Below are 17810 nucleotides of genomic sequence, written 5' to 3' on the forward strand. Positions count from 1 at the left end.
GACTTTGTATCGAATTTATAAAATTGCAAAGTTCTTTGTTCACTTTTTTATGTTTCGGGTAGGTATAGAATCTGATGCAATGCACCTTTTGCACAAATTTAAGGTTTTTTATACGTAATTATAGTTTGAAACCACTTGATTTACACAATTGAAGATAAATTTTAAATAGTTATATTGTCTGTTGTTAGGAATATTGGAATTTAATGAAGGATAGACACTTATCTTTTGGTGGCGGCGTACGAATGTAACTGCTCGATGTGAACTTTAGCGGTTTCACTGGTCGAACCCTGGGTTGGAGATCTTCACTTCTTGAAGCCTGGTGACTTTAGACATCCCCTAGTAGCTCCAGAATAACACAGCAATCCTCTAGGCTTGAATTGCGATGCTGAAGATCCGTTACTCGTCGCGTCGGCCGATGTCGTATTTAATTATTGTACATTTTCTTCATTATTTCGCGGATTCTTCTTTATTTCCCCTCGTGGGCAACCATGTCATACACAAATGGAAGCCATTTTACTTCATGCATCGCATAGACTAACAAGGGAGTATGTACAGGCTTTGAAAGCCTATATTCAAAATAGAGTGTTAAGTGTGTGTCGTGAACTTTGCGTAAACATGTCATATCTTTAGATGATATGATGGTGTAAATCAAATGCCCATATATATGCAAAATTAATTTAATAAAAAAAGGTGTTACTTGTACAGAGCTCGTATTTGAAGTGAGCGATGACAATTAAAATTGTTCCATGTACTATAAACGCCTGCCGATTGGTTTACGCAAAGTTCACGACACACACTTAACACTCTATTTTTAATATAGGCTTTCAAAGCCTGTACATACTCCCGGCCGTTGAAAACTCGCTTTTCAACCTCGAAGCTCTTCGGCTGTCGGAAGCTTACACAGACGTACGAGAGAGCGGCGCACACAGCCTCTGTTTGTGGTGACGTCTGCCACTCTGGCTATTCCATCGGATCCCGTGATGAGGCGTAGAATACGACCGAGCTTCCATGACAGAGGGGGAGCGTTATCTTCTGACAGGAGCACCATATCCCCGACGCTCAGCTTGGCAGCGTTGCTCTTCCATTTAGTTCTTTGCTGCATTTCTGATATGTAGTCGCGCTGCCATCGCTGCCAGAAATGCTGCTGTATTTTTTCCAGGCGTTCATAGCGTTGAAGATAGTTTTCCTTAGAGTCGCCCAAGTATTGCGCTGGTGGAGCAGTTAGCGGCCTTCCGATAAGAAAGTGTCCAGGGGATAGGGAAAGAAGGTCATTGGGACACGACGACAACGGACATAATGGACGACTATTTAAAATAGATTCCACTTGTGTAAATAAAGTGGAAATTTCCTCAAAGGTGAGGTGGCTATTACCGATAACGCGCTTTATATGATGTTTAGCCGATTTAACGCCGGCTTCCCATAGTCCACCAAAATGAGGAGTGTAAGCCGGAATGAATTTAAACTTTATAAGGTTTTGGCTTGCAAAATCAAATAGAGGTTCTTGGTTTTGTTTGATAAATGACCCTAATTCCTTTGCGGCAGCTACAAAATTAGTCCCATTATCACTAAAAATTTCAGTGGGTCTGCCTCGGCGCGCTATAAAGCGTCGAAGAGTCATAATGAATGCATCCTTAGTTAAATCACTAACGGCTTCGAGATGGATGCACTTGTAACGAAGACAGACAAACAAGCACAAGTAACATTTAATCAAACGACTTCCACGGCCCTTGCGATTAATGATAGTAAAAGGACCAGCAAAGTCCAGCCCGACTGACAAGAAAGGATAGTCGGGGGTAATACGTTGGGGTGGTAAGTTACCCATTTTAGGTTGGAGGGTTTTACCTCGTAGGCGTCTACACCTAGCACAATTATTTACAACACGCCATGCGAGGTGACGTCCGTTGACTGGCCAAACAGTTTCTCTTACAGTTGAAAATAACAAAAGAGGACCAGCGTGCATATTGACGAGATGTTCTCTTTCGAAGTAAAGCCTTGTTAGTCTATGCGATGCATGAAGTAAAATGGGGTGTTTTTTATCAAAGGAGTAAAATTCTGTGGCATCTAAGCGCCCTCCAACACGCATTATCTTATTATCTAAAAATGGGGACAAACACAATATTTTGCTTTTACTGCCTAATGGTTTATTATTTAAAAGTGATTCATATTCTTCTGAAAAAGATTGACATTGAGCAATAATGCATAACGAATACCAGGATTCACGCAATTCATCAGCTGTTAATACGCCATTACGCTTGATACTATTTTTGGTGTTGAATATGAATCTTTGCACGTAAGCAAACGATCTAATGAGTCTATTACACGAAGAGAACCTTTCGAAATCAACTATTGGTTCACTTATTACTGCGGAATGCACTTTCAGTTCAGGCAGAGCTTCGAAATTTTTAACTTTTAAGACAGGCCAATCGTCTTCATTTTTTAGCAGAAAGTTGGGACCTGTCCACCAAAGATCCAACAAAATTATGTTTTTTGGGTCAACACCTCGCGAAATGAAATCCGCGGGATTTAAATCTGTAGGAACGTACCTCCAGGATTGCGGCGAAGTAAGTTCTACTATTTCACCAATACGATTGGCAACAAATGTTTTCAGTCTACTTATATCACCCTTGATCCATCCTAAGACCACGCTCGAGTCACACCAGTGCACTATTCTATCTGGCTTATATCTGAGGGACTCTAACACGGACTGCGTGAGCTTGGCAGCGACCAGCGCAGCGCATAATTCAAGTCTCGGAATGCTGGTGAATTTAAGGGGAGCTATTTTGGATTTGGCACATAATAGCTTGACAGTAACATCCTCATTTGGGCCTATCGACTTAACATAAATGCATGCCCCATACGCAGACTGAGAGGCGTCACTGAAAGAATGAATTTCTATACGCTTAGGCGAATCTCCAAGCACCCATCTTGGAATTTTTAAACTAGACAGAATTTTTAAATTTTCGGAAAACTTAATCCACTCATTTTTTATCTCTGATGGGACTGGCGAATCCCAATCTATTTTTTTCTCCCATAGCTTTTGAAGCATAATCTTGGGTATAACAATAACTGGGCTGAGAACACCCAACGGGTCGAATATTTTAAAAGAGTTTGACATTATAAACCGCTTTGTTACTACAGCGTCAGGTTCACTACACATTTTTATAGGAAAATGCAACGTGTCACTTGAAGGGGTCCATCCGAGGCCCAAAGTACTTGAAGACTCACTGATAGATAAATTATCTTGTGTATTTATATCGAGATTGTCAAAAATAGATGGATGATTGCTTTTATATTTTCTAAGATTGAAACAACCTGATTTTAATGCGTTTGAAACTGATTTTTGAATGTATATTAATTGTTGAGGGTCATTTGCCCCTGTGATTAAATCATCCACATAAAAGTCCTTTTGAATGACTGTTTTGATTAACTCATCATCCTGTTGCTGCCCTAGTTCCCACAAACAACGTGTACTGAGATAACTTGCACTAGCTGTGCCATAAGTTAACGTATTTAGCACTAACGTTTGAATAGGTTGTGACTCGTCCTCTCTCCATAAAATAAGTTGCAAGTTCCTGTCACTCTCGTTTACTAACACCTGTCGGTACATTTTTTCAATATCGCCAGTGAGCAGGTACTTGTATTGCCTTGCGCGAATTAAAATGGAAAAGAGGGTATCTTGAACGTTTGGACCTATCATTAAAACGTCATTAAGGGAGTAGCCGGAAGTGGTGGGGGAGGATCCATCGAAAACTACCCGCAGCTTCGTAGATTCACGCTCCTCCTTAATAATTGCATGGTGGCAAAGATAATACGATGGGCTAGGGCTTGGCACAACATTAGAAATTGAAAGATGCCCTAAATCAGCATATTCATTAATGAACTTCGTATACTCACATTTAAGAGTAGTATTTCGTTTAAAACGTTTCTCTAAATTAAGAAATCGCTTTTTGGCAGTATTATAACTATCACCTAAACAATCTACAGATTCTTTTAATGGTAAATTGACACAAAATCGTCCTTCCTCGTCTCTTATAGTATGAGTGAGGAAGTGTTTTTCACATTCACTTTCTTGTTTACTCAAGTTTGGTTTTTTGGGAACTTCTTCCAAGTCCCAGAATTTTGACACAAAATTTTCGATATTTTCATTTTGCGTTGAAGAGACTACAGCATGATTGCAGAGTATCTTTTTGCTAGATACCGCTGAGTTTATACGTCCACATACTATCCAACCGAACTTTGAACTTCTTAACTTTGGGTTATTTGGTCCTAGGGAAATTTCCTCATGCCCTATAATATCCCAGAAGAGGTCAGCACCTATAACAACATCTATGGGGCCTGGCTGATGAAACATTGGATCAGCCAACTCAATATTTTGAGGTAAATTGAATGAGGTAATATCGACGGGCGCCTTTGGTATACGACCGGTAAGTTCGTCCATGACGTAACAAGATAAAATAGCACTAAACTTATTTTTTGTTGAATTTAATTGGACATCACAAGTTCCTTTTATTTTATGTTTAGAAGGAGTATCGCCCATTCCTATAACATTTAAGGATTCAATTGAGCGGGGTTTCAATGACAGTTTGGCTTTAAGAGACTCAGTAATGAAAGATGACTCGCTTCCATTATCTAAAAATGCACGAATTTTTAACTTTTGATGGTCTACTGGATTCTCAACTTCAATAATTGCCGTGGATAATAAACCTCGACGGCCTTGAATTGTATTTTGATAAGCATAATTGACATGCACTGCGTCTTCTTCGTCTACTTGAGCGAGGTGGCTTGAGGAGGAAGATGGACGGTGGAGAAGACTATTGTGTCGCTCGGTGCAGCCGTGCTCGCGGCATGGACCCATGCGGCATTCACTTTCAACATGACCTTGCCTCAGACAATTTGTGCACAATTTATATTTTGTCACATCCATCATTCGCTCGTCAACTCCCTTCGCCTTAAAAGTAGGACAATCATAAATCCTATGACGCTCATTGCAAATAACACATGCAAATATGTTTTGCTTTTTATTGCTATAATTATTGGTTGAGCTTGCAAATGATTTGACGTAATTATTTTGAACTGGTCTTTGACCGTAATTATTGTTCGGTGCAGAACGTGAAGGAACGCTAGGTGGCTTTGACACACTAACAACATCTGATTTATTGTTACGATTTAACGATTCGAGTACATCAGCGCGATCGATCATGTACAGGCTTTGAAAGCCTATATTCAAAATAGAGTGTTAAGTGTGTGTCGTGAACTTTGCGTAAACCAATCGGCAGGCGTTTATAGTACATGGAACAATTTTAATTGTCATCGCTCACTTCAAATACGAGCTCTGTACAAGTAACACCTTTTTTTATTAAATTAATTTTGCATATATATGGGCATTTGATTTACACCATCATATCCTCTAAAGATATGACATGGTGGCCCATGAGGGGAAATAAAGAAGAATCCGCGAAATAATCAATAAAATGTACAATTATTAAATACGACATCGGCCGACGCGACGAGTAACGGATCTTCAGCATCGCAATTCAAGCCTAGAGGATTGCTGTGTTATTCTGGAGCTACTAGGGGATGTCTAAAGTCACCAGGCTTCAAGAAGTGAAGATCTCCAACCCAGGGTTCGACCAGTGAAACCGCTAAAGTTCACATCGAGCAGTTACATTCGTACGCCGCCACCAAAAGATAAGTGTCTATCCTTCATTAAATTCCAATATTCCTAACAACAGACAATATAACTATTTAAAATTTATCTTCAATTGTGTAAATCAAGTGGTTTCAAACTATAATTACGTATAAAAAACCTTAAATTTGTGCAAAAGGTGCATTGCATCAGATTCTATACCTACCCGAAACATAAAAAAGTGAACAAAGAACTTTGCAATTTTATACATTCGATACAAAGTCTTTCAATATTACAAAGTTAACAATAAATTTCAATAACTATCAATACATTTACAAGTTTTGAACATTTTCATTAGTATAATTAAAGTGAAAGTTAAAATATTTTACGTATTGAGTTCAATTTAGTTTAGGTTCCGTTTTCCTTATCTTTGCTTACAATATATTTAGCATTATTTGCCGACTATTCCAGGGCAATATTATTTCTAATCGCCGCGCGCCGCTGGCATCGTTTGAAAATAAACTCCGTGGCTCGGCATCGGCCGGGAGGAGTCTGCTGAGCGTGCGCAGCCGGTTTCCCTGTCATCGGCAAGTACCACCGGAACGAGGAACGTGAGCCATTTTATAATTTTTTTTTATTGCATTACTATCTAAATTCAATAACTAAGTACAGTCACTAGCAAAAATGTCGAACGAAACTGAAAAGGCAGATAAGTTAATGTTGCTTCAATTATCTAGAAAAAGGGCTTCCGCCAAAGGACAAATTACTAAATTTGGAAAATATTTAGATAGTATTGCAGCAAAGACGGAGTTGGATAATGTTCAATTAACCGAGTTAAATTTAAAACTCGCAAAGTTTGAGGCTTTGTCCGTCAAGGTTGATGAATTGCAAAGTGAAATAGAGGTCTTAAATTTTGAAAATATTTCGACTGAAATTGAAGAGCGTGACCTCATGGAGCACGAAATAATAGTAAATATTGCTACGGCAAAAACTTTAGTCGAAAGATTTTCCAAAAAATTTGAATGTGAGAAAAGGTGCAATTCCGCGCATAATACGTTATGTTGTATAGATGGCCTCGCTCATCCTTACGAAATAGGGTTGAAATTACCTCAAATACAGATTGCCAAATTTGATGGCGCATATTTTCGTTGGTTGGAATTCCGCGATACTTTTGAAAATTTAATACACAAAAATGAGCGTATTTCAGACATACATAAATTCCATTATCTCGTGTCATACCTACAGGGTGACGCGGCTAGGATCATTTCAAATTTGGAAGTGTCAACAAATAACTACAGTGAAGCGTGGAAAATGATTTGCAATCGGTATGATAACAAAAGAATATTAATTAATCATCACTTAAATTCATTATTCAATATTAAACAGCTTCCACGGGAATCAGAGCGGTCTTTGCGATTTTTGGTTGATCACGTGACCAAAAACTTGCGCGCCTTAACCAGCCTAGGCCAGCCCACAGACAAGTGGGACGTATTGATAATATTTATGTTATCCTCTAAGTTAGACAGTAATACTTTGCTAAAATGGGAAGAATACCGCAATAATTTGGACAGTGATGTACCCACTTTAGAACGATTTTATAAGTTCATGATCGATCGGGCTGATGTACTCGAATCGTTAAATCGTAACAATAAATCAGATGTTGTTAGTGTGTCAAAGCCACCTAGCGTTCCTTCTCGTTCTGCACCGAACAATAATTACGGTCAAAGACCAGTTCAAAATAATTACGTTAAATCATTTGCAAGCTCAACCAATAATTATAGCAATAAAAAGCAAAATATGTTTGCATGTGTTATTTGCAATGAGCGTCATAGGATTTATGATTGTCCTACTTTTAAGGCGAAGGGAGTTGACGAGCGAATGATAGATGTGGCAAAATATAAATTGTGCACAAATTGTCTGAGGCAAGGTCATGTTGAAAGTGAGTGCCGCATGGGTCCATGCCGCGAGCACGGCTGCACCGAGCGACACAATAGTCTTCTCCACCGTCCATCTTCCTCCTCAAGCCACTTCGCTCAAGTAGACGAAGAAGACGCAGTGCATGTCAATTATGCTTATCAAAATACAATTCAAGGCCGTCGAGGTTTATTATCCACGGCAATTATTGAGGTCGAGAATCCAGTAGACCATCAAAAGTTAAAAATTCGTGCATTTTTAGATAATGGAAGCGAGTCATCTTTCATTACTGAGTCTCTTAAAGCCAAACTGTCATTGAAACCCCGCTCACTTGAAACCTTAAATGTTATAGGAATGGGCGATACTCCTTCTAAACATGTAATAAAAGGAACTTGTGATGTTCAATTAAATTCAACAAAAAATAAGTTTAGTGCTATTTTATCTTGTTACGTCATGGACGAACTTACCGGTCGCATACCAAAGGCGCCCGTCGATATTACCTCATTCAATTTACCTCAAAATATTGAGTTGGCTGATCCAATGTTTCATCAGCCAGGCCCCATAGATGTTGTTATAGGTGCCGACCTCTTCTGGGATATTATAGGGCATGAGGAAATTTCCCTTGGACCAAATAACCCAAAGTTAAGAAGTTCAAAGTTCGGTTGGATAGTATGTGGACGTATAAAATCAGTTGTATCTAACAAAAAGATACTCTGCAATCATGCTGTAGTCTCTTCAATGCAAAATGAAAATGTTGAAAATTTAGTGTCAAAATTCTGGGACTTGGAAGAAGTTCCCAAAAAACCAAACTTGAGTAAACAAGAAAGTGAATGTGAAAACCACTTCCTCACTCATACTATAAGAGACGAGGAAGGACGATTTTGTGTCAATTTGCCATTAAAAGAATCTGTAGATTGTTTAGGTGATAGTTATAATACTGCCAAAAAGCGATTTAATCACTTTTAAATAATAAACCATTAGGCAGTAAAAGCAAAATATTGTGTTTGTCCCCATTTTTAGATAATAAGATAATGCGTGTTGGAGGGCGCTTGGATGCCACAGATTTTTACTCTTTTGATAAAAAACACCCCATTTTACTTCATGCATCGCATAGACTAACAAGGCTTTACTTCGAAAAAGAACATCTCGTCAGTTTGCTGGTCCTTTTACTATCATTAATCGCAAGGGCCGTGGAAGTCGTTTGATTAAATGTTACTTGTGCTTGTTTGTCTGTCTTCGTTACAAGTGCATCCATCTCGAAGCCGTTAGTGATTTAACTAAGGATGCATTCATTATGACTCTTCGACGCTTTATAGCGCGCCGAGGCAGACCCACTGAAATTTTTAGTGATAATGGGACTAATTTTGTAGCTGCCGCAAAGGAATTAGGGTCATTTATCAAACAAAACCAAGAACCTCTATTTGATTTTGCAAGCCAAAACCTTATAAAGTTTAAATTCATTCCGACTTACACTCCTCATTTTGGTGGACTATGGGAAGCCGGCGTTAAATCGGCTAAACATCATATAAAGCGCGTTATCGGTAATAGCCACCTCACCTTTGAGGAAATTTCTACTTTATTTACACAAGTGGAATCTATTTTAAATAGTCGTCCATTATGTCCGTTGTCGTCGTGTTCCAATGACCTTCTTTCCCTATCCCCTGGACACTTTCTTATCGGAAGGCCGCTAACTGCTCCACCAGCGCAATACTTGGGCGACTCTAAGGAAAACTATCTTCAACGCTATGAACGCCTGGAAAAAATACAGCAGCATTTCTGGCAGCGATGGCAGCGCGACTACATATCAGAAATGCAGCAAAGAACTAAATGGAAGAGCAACGCTGCCAAGCTGAGCGTCGGGGATATGGTGCTCCTGTCAGAAGATAACGCTCCCCCTCTGTCATGGAAGCTCGGTCGTGTTCTACGCCTCATCACGGGATCCGATGGAATAGCCAGAGTGGCAGACGTCACCACAAACAGAGGCTGTGTGCGCCGCTCTCTCGTACGTCTGTGTAAGCTTCCGACAGCCGAAGAGCTTCGAGGTTGAAAAGCGAGTTTTCAACGGCCGGGAGTATGTACAGGCTTTGAAAGCCTATATTCAAAATAGAGTGTTAAGTGTGTGTCGTGAACTTTGCGTAAACCAATCGGCAGGCGTTTATAGTACATGGAACAATTTTAATTGTCATCGCTCACTTCAAATACGAGCTCTGTACAAGTAACACCTTTTTTTATTAAATTAATTTTGCATATATATGGGCATTTGATTTACACCATCATATCCTCTAAAGATATGACATGGTGGCCCATGAGGGCCCATGTCATATCTTTAGATGATATGATGGTGTAAATCAAATGCCCATATATATGCAAAATTAATTTAATAAAAAAAGGTGTTACTTGTACAGAGCTCGTATTTGAAGTGAGCGATGACAATTAAAATTGTTCCATGTACTATAAACGCCTGCCGATTGGTTTACGCAAAGTTCACGACACACACTTAACACTCTATTTTGAATATAGGCTTTCAAAGCCTGTACATACTCCCGGCCGTTGAAAACTCCTTCTAAACATAAAATAAAAGGAGTATCGCGGAATTCCAACCAACGAAAATATGCGCCATCAAATTTGGCAATCTGTATTTGAGGTAATTTCAACCCTATTTCGTAAAGAAAAGCGAGTCATCTTTCAATTTCTAATGTTGTGCCAAGCCCTAGCCCATCGTATTATCTTTGCCACCATGCAATTATTAAGGAGGAGCGTGAATCTACGAAGCTGCGGGTAGTTTTCGATGGATCCTCCCCCACCACTTCCGGCTACTCCCTTAATGACGTTTTAATGATAGGTCCAAACGTTCAAGATACCCTCTTTTCCATTTTAATTCGCGCAAGGCAATACAAGTACCTGCTCACTGGCGATATTGAAAAAATGTACCGACAGGTGTTAGTAAACGAGAGTGACAGGAACTTGCAACTTATTTTATGGAGAGAGGACGAGTCACAACCTATTCAAACGTTAGTGCTAAATACGTTAACTTATGGCACAGCTAGTGCAAGTTATCTCAGTACACGTTGTTTGTGGGAACTAGGGCAGCAACAGGATGATGAGTTAATCAAAACAGTCATTCAAAAGGACTTTTATGTGGATGATTTAATCACAGGGGCAAATGACCCTCAACAATTAATATACATTCAAAAATCTGTTTCAAACGCATTAAAATCAGGTTGTTTCAATCTTAGAAAATATAAAAGCAATCATCCATCTATTTTTGACAATCTCGATATAAATACACAAGATAATTTATCTATCAGTGAGTCTTCAAGTACTTTGGGCCTCGGATGGACCCCTTCAAGTGACACGTTGCATTTTCCTATAAAAATGTGTAGTGAACCTGACGCTGTAGTAACAAAGCGGTTTATAATGTCAAACTCTTTTAAAATATTCGACCCGTTGGGTGTTCTCAGCCCAGTTATTGTTATACCTAAGATTATGCTTCAAAAGCTATGGGAGAAAAAATTAGATTGGGATTCGCCAGTCCCATCAGAGATAAAAAATGAGTGGATTAAGTTTTCCGAAAATTTAAAAATTCTGTCTAGTTTAAAAATTCCAAGATGGGTGCTTGGAGATTCGCCTAAGCGTATAGAAATTCATTCTTTCAGTGACGCCTCTCAGTCTGCGTATGGGGCATGCATTTATGTTAAGTCGATAGGCCCAAATGAGGATGTTACTGTCAAGCTATTATGTGCCAAATCCAAAATAGCTCCCCTTAAATTCACCAGCATTCCGAGACTTGAATTATGCGCTGCGCTGGTCGCTGCCAAGCTCACGCAGTCCGTGTTAGAGTCCCTCAGATATAAGCCAGATAGAATAGTGCACTGGTGTGACTCGAGCGTAGTCTTAGGATGGATCAAGGGTGATATAAGTAGACTGAAAACATTTGTTGCCAATCGTATTGGTGAAATAGTAGAACTTACTTCGCCGCAATCCTGGAGGTACGTTCCTACAGATTTAAATCCCGCGGATTTCATTTCGCGAGGTGTTGACCCAAAAAACATAATTTTGTTGGATGGGAATGGGAATGGGTTATCTTTTGGTGGCGGCGTACGAATGTAACTGCTCGATGTGAACTTTAGCGGTTTCACTGGTCGAACCCTGGGTTGGAGATCTTCACTTCTTGAAGCCTGGTGACTTTAGACATCCCCTAGTAGCTCCAGAATAACACAGCAATCCTCTAGGCTTGAATTGCGATTTTGAAGATCCGTTACTCGTCGCGTCGGCCGATGTCGTATTTAATTATTGTACATTTCTTGATTATTTCGCGGATTCTTCTTTACTTCCCCTCATAGGCCACCTCGCTCAAGTAGACGAAGAAGACGCAGTGCATGTCAATTATGCTTATCAAAATACAATTCAAGGCCGTCGAGGTTTATTATCCACGGCAATTATTGAGGTCGAGAATCCAGTAGACCATCAAAAGTTAAAAATTCGTGCATTTTTAGATAATGGAAGCGAGTCATCTTTCATTACTGAGTCTCTTAAAGCCAAACTGTCATTGAAACCCCGCTCAATTGAATCCTTAAATGTTATAGGAATGGGCGATACTCCTTCTAAACATAAAATAAAAGGAACTTGTGATGTCCAATTAAATTCAACAAAAAATAAGTTTAGTGCTATTTTATCTTGTTACGTCATGGACGAACTTACCGGTCGTATACCAAAGGCGCCCGTCGATATTACCTCATTCAATTTACCTCAAAATATTGAGTTGGCTGATCCAATGTTTCATCAGCCAGGCCCCATAGATGTTGTTATAGGTGCTGACCTCTTCTGGGATATTATAGGGCATGAGGAAATTTCCCTAGGACCAAATAACCCAAAGTTAAGAAGTTCAAAGTTCGGTTGGATAGTGTGTGGACGTATAAACTCAGCGGTATCTAGCAAAAAGATACTCTGCAATCATGCTGTAGTCTCTTCAACGCAAAATGAAAATATCGAAAATTTAGTGTCAAAATTCTGGGACTTGGAAGAAGTTCCCAAAAAACCAAACTTGAGTAAACAAGAAAGTGAATGTGAAAAACACTTCCTCACTCATACTATAAGAGACGAGGAAGGACGATTTTGTGTCAATTTGCCATTAAAAGAATCTGTAGATTGTTTAGGTGATAGTTATAATACTGCCAAAAAGCGATTTCTTAATTTAGAGAAACGTTTTAAACGAAATCCTACTCTTAAATGTGAGTATACGAAGTTCATTAATGAATATGCTGATTTAGGGCATCTTTCAATTTCTAATGTTGTGCCAAGCCCTAGCCCATCGTATTATCTTTGCCACCATGCAATTATTAAGGAGGAGCGTGAATCTACGAAGCTGCGGGTAGTTTTCGATGGATCCTCCCCCACCACTTCCGGCTACTCCCTTAATGACGTTTTAATGATAGGTCCAAACGTTCAAGATACCCTCTTTTCCATTTTAATTCGCGCAAGGCAATACAAGTACCTGCTCACTGGCGATATTGAAAAAATGTACCGACAGGTGTTAGTAAACGAGAGTGACAGGAACTTGCAACTTATTTTATGGAGAGAGGACGAGTCACAACCTATTCAAACGTTAGTGCTAAATACGTTAACTTATGGCACAGCTAGTGCAAGTTATCTCAGTACACGTTGTTTGTGGGAACTAGGGCAGCAACAGGATGATGAGTTAATCAAAACAGTCATTCAAAAGGACTTTTATGTGGATGATTTAATCACAGGGGCAAATGACCCTCAACAATTAATATACATTCAAAAATCAGTTTCAAACGCATTAAAATCAGGTTGTTTCAATCTTAGAAAATATAAAAGCAATCATCCATCTATTTTTGACAATCTCGATATAAATACACAAGATAATTTATCTATCAGTGAGTCTTCAAGTACTTTGGGCCTCGGATGGACCCCTTCAAGTGACACGTTGCATTTTCCTATAAAAATGTGTAGTGAACCTGACGCTGTAGTAACAAAGCGGTTTATAATGTCAAACTCTTTTAAAATATTCGACCCGTTGGGTGTTCTCAGCCCAGTTATTGTTATACCTAAGATTATGCTTCAAAAGCTATGGGAGAAAAAATTAGATTGGGATTCGCCAGTCCCATCAGAGATAAAAAATGAGTGGATTAAGTTTTCCGAAAATTTAAAAATTCTGTCTAGTTTAAAAATTCCAAGATGGGTGCTTGGAGATTCGCCTAAGCGTATAGAAATTCATTCTTTCAGTGACGCCTCTCAGTCTGCGTATGGGGCATGCATTTATGTTAAGTCGATAGGCCCAAATGAGGATGTTACTGTCAAGCTATTATGTGCCAAATCCAAAATAGCTCCCCTTAAATTCACCAGCATTCCGAGACTTGAATTATGCGCTGCGCTGGTCGCTGCCAAGCTCACGCAGTCCGTGTTAGAGTCCCTCAGATATAAGCCAGATAGAATAGTGCACTGGTGTGACTCGAGCGTAGTCTTAGGATGGATCAAGGGTGATATAAGTAGACTGAAAACATTTGTTGCCAATCGTATTGGTGAAATAGTAGAACTTACTTCGCCGCAATCCTGGAGGTACGTTCCTACAGATTTAAATCCCGCGGATTTCATTTCGCGAGGTGTTGACCCAAAAAACATAATTTTGTTGGATCTTTGGTGGACAGGTCCCAACTTTCTGCTAAAAAATGAAGACGATTGGCCTGTCTTAAAAGTTAAAAATTTCGAAGCTCTGCCTGAACTGAAAGTGCATTCCGCAGTAATAAGTGAACCAATAGTTGATTTCGAAAGGTTCTCTTCGTGTAATAGACTCATTAGATCGTTTGCTTACGTGCAAAGATTCATATTCAACACCAAAAATAGTATCAAGCGTAATGGCGTATTAACAGCTGATGAATTGCGTGAATCCTGGTATTCGTTATGCATTATTGCTCAAAGTCAATCTTTTTCAGACGAATATGAATCACTTTTAAATAATAAACCATTAGGCAGTAAAAGCAAAATATTGTGTTTGTCCCCATTTTTAGATAATAAGATAATGCGTGTTGGAGGGCGCTTAGATGCCACAGAATTTTACTCCTTTGATAAAAAACACCCCATTTTACTTCATGCATCGCATAGACTAACAAGGCTTTACTTCGAAAGAGAACATCTCGTCAATATGCACGCTGGTCCTCTTTTGTTATTTTCAACTGTAAGAGAAACTGTTTGGCCAGTCAACGGACGTGCTAGGTGTAGACGCCTACGAGGTAAAACCCTCCAACCTAAAATGGGTAACTTACCACCCCAACGTATTACCCCCGACTATCCTTTCTTGTCAGTCGGGCTGGACTTTGCTGGTCCTTTTACTATCATTAATCGCAAGGGCCGTGGAAGTCGTTTGATTAAATGTTACTTGTGCTTGTTTGTCTGTCTTCGTTACAAGTGCATCCATCTCGAAGCCGTTAGTGATTTAACTAAGGATGCATTCATTATGACTCTTCGACGCTTTATAGCGCGCCGAGGCAGACCCACTGAAATTTTTAGTGATAATGGGACTAATTTTGTAGCTGCCGCAAAGGAATTAGGGTCATTTATCAAACAAAACCAAGAACCTCTATTTGATTTTGCAAGCCAAAACCTTATAAAGTTTAAATTCATTCCGGCTTACACTCCTCATTTTGGTGGACTATGGGAAGCCGGCGTTAAATCGGCTAAACATCATATAAAGCGCGTTATCGGTAATAGCCACCTCACCTTTGAGGAAATTTCTACTTTATTTACACAAGTGGAATCTATTTTGAATAGTCGTCCATTATGTCCGTTGTCGTCGTGTCCCAATGACCTTCTTTCCCTATCCCCTGGACACTTTCTTATCGGAAGGCCGCTAACTGCTCCACCAGCGCAATACTTGGGCGACTCTAAGGAAAACTATCTTCAACGCTATGAACGCCTGGAAAAAATACAGCAGCATTTCTGGCAGCGATGGCAGCGCGACTACATATCAGAAATGCAGCAAAGAACTAAATGGAAGAGCAACGCTGCCAAGCTGAGCGTCGGGGATATGGTGCTCCTGTCAGAAGATAACGCTCCCCCTCTGTCATGGAAGCTCGGTCGTGTTCTACGCCTCATCACGGGATCCGATGGAATAGCCAGAGTGGCAGACGTCACCACAAACAGAGGCTGTGTGCGCCGCTCTCTCGTACGTCTGTGTAAGCTTCCGACAGCCGAAGAGCTTCGAGGTTGAAAAGCGAGTTTTCAACGGCCGGGAGTATGTACAGGCTTTGAAAGCCTATATTCAAAATAGAGTGTTAAGTGTGTGTCGTGAACTTTGCGTAAACCAATCGGCAGGCGTTTATAGTACATGGAACAATTTTAATTGTCATCGCTCACTTCAAATACGAGCTCTGTACAAGTAACACCTTTTTTTATTAAATTAATTTTGCATATATATGGGCATTTGATTTACACCATCATATCCTCTAAAGATATGACACCTAATGTTAAGCAGACACCGTATAAGCGTGTTGTCGAAAAGGATTCGCTATTTTGAAGATTTCTTTAGAAGATTTGATACAGATATTACTCCCAATTTAAAGTGAGGGGGAGTAATAATCCCCAGGCTTGGGATCGATAAGTTAGGCCAAAATGTAATTCCTTTACTGCCAACACCATTCATTCTCTAAATAGTCTAGTAACTTAATTACTACGTCAGGAACTCGATCGACACTAGGACGCTACAACTCGAATCGAGTCCATTTACATTTTTCTTCTATCCTCCTCTCATAATTCATTAGATAAGCACTAACAGGTTTTATCAACTCAGCATTAAATTAACTTTAACGTCGTATACAGTTCTTGACTAATTCAGAGGATCATTTAATATTGAAGAAATTCTTTTCAGATACTCCCATACATCGACGGGTTCAACCACGTGTCGAAGATCGCAGCTCTGACGGACGTGGAAATCAGCCTGGTGCGCGCATGTGTCCAGAACCTCGTCTACTACGGTGTGGTCACTCTCGTACCAATCTTCCAGTACTGTGCTGTAAGTATACCCTTTATACCACAAACTTTAAATGCTTAAATAGGTTTTAACGCCTCTCTCAGTCTAACGCGTTTTGTTTGCTTCGTTTGACAGTTCTGTGTTTGTTATCTCGTGATGTAGTTGGACGCTATGTAGGCTGTCTGTCGCGTGCTGTTTGGAACTCGCACAAGCATGATAAGTATTTCTCCGTCTTACGGGGCTTTTGTAGCATTGGTATACTAGGGTTGGTGAGCTATAGATCTCGCGTTAAGATGCATAAGTTTGGAAATGTCAAAACCAAAATACTTCTTCGAGCCATTATCATAGCATAACGTACTCGCATTGGTCTTAAGTTGAATATTTCCCAAAAAACGGAACGATAGAGAAATTCTATTAATTTACTGAACCTGCTCACCAAATTTTACGAGAATTGGTTGTGAATTGCGACCTTTAGAGGAGAACATCCGAACATACAAAAGCAGTTTGTTCGCGTCAAAACTGTGACCTTCGCTAACGCTTCGGTCAATTATTATAATATTAAACTTTTCTTGTCTTCCAGGTGTATAGTGCGACTCCTAAGTTAAGACAGCTGACGAGGTGCGCGGGCCTGCAGAGGCAGTGTGTAGAATTCTGCGCGAGATCATGTAAGTTCCTCATTTGAATATAAGTCAGTCGACGCCTTCGATGTACTCAAGCGACATAAAGCCGAATCAATTGCAGCCTCATTAATAAAAAAGTAGTTTTCATGTTAGTCCAACAACAAATAGTCGAGTAACAAACAGAAAGACGACTCCATCAAATTACAAGCGAAACCAGATTGCAGAAAAAATGCGTTCCTGTAATTCTACCCGGTCGAAGGCTCATATTGTGCTTCAGAAATAGGCCCCATAGTATCATTCGATACTCCGACAGCTAATCGGAATTCGCTGGATGAGTGTTTTAGTGGCCGTGATGCATGACTGACTTATAGTTTTTTCTGTACGTTACAGCACGCCAACTCCCAAAAGTATCCGACCTGTTCCGCATGTACGCGGGCATGACGTACGGCAGCACCGTGCGAGACCTGTGCCGGCGCGTGCGGCCACAAGAGCTGGCCGTGGACGAGCGGAGACTCGTGCTGTTCGGTGTGCTGGAGGGGCTGATCCGGCGCGTCTACAAGGTACGTACTTACATTTCTCGACATTACAGCGAGCTCCCAAAAGTGTCAGACCTGTTCCGCATGTACGCGTGCATGACGTACGGCGGCACTGTTCGAGACCT

The 17810-nt window shown here is 40.1% G+C and overlaps 3 protein-coding genes across 3 annotated transcripts in view; 2 read left to right on the top strand and 1 right to left on the bottom strand.

Moving 5' to 3' along the window:
- Positions 1-17810, top strand: part of LOC133524466 (GATOR complex protein NPRL2-like) — a 113619-nt gene that overhangs the window by 92822 nt on the left and 2987 nt on the right. Inside the window, exons 5-7 of the mRNA XM_061860503.1 lie at positions 16428-16571; positions 17110-17194; positions 17540-17709. Coding sequence (XP_061716487.1) covers positions 16428-16571; positions 17110-17194; positions 17540-17709 — 399 coding nt within the window. The remainder of the gene's footprint in view (positions 1-16427; positions 16572-17109; positions 17195-17539; positions 17710-17810) is intronic.
- LOC133524465 (uncharacterized) lies at positions 662-3003 on the bottom strand. Its single transcript, XM_061860502.1, has one exon. It carries the CDS (start codon positions 2081-2083, stop codon positions 866-868), a length of 1218 nt encoding a protein of 405 aa, XP_061716486.1. The 5' UTR covers positions 2084-3003; the 3' UTR covers positions 662-865.
- On the top strand, positions 14775-15974 carry LOC133524468 (uncharacterized). The gene has a single exon (XM_061860504.1). The coding sequence runs from the start codon at positions 14814-14816 to the stop codon at positions 15768-15770; it is 957 nt and encodes a 318-aa protein (XP_061716488.1). The 5' UTR covers positions 14775-14813; the 3' UTR covers positions 15771-15974.

Source organism: Cydia pomonella, chromosome 13, assembly GCF_033807575.1.
Source record: "Cydia pomonella isolate Wapato2018A chromosome 13, ilCydPomo1, whole genome shotgun sequence".
In the NCBI taxonomy this organism is placed as follows: domain Eukaryota; kingdom Metazoa; phylum Arthropoda; class Insecta; order Lepidoptera; family Tortricidae; genus Cydia; species Cydia pomonella.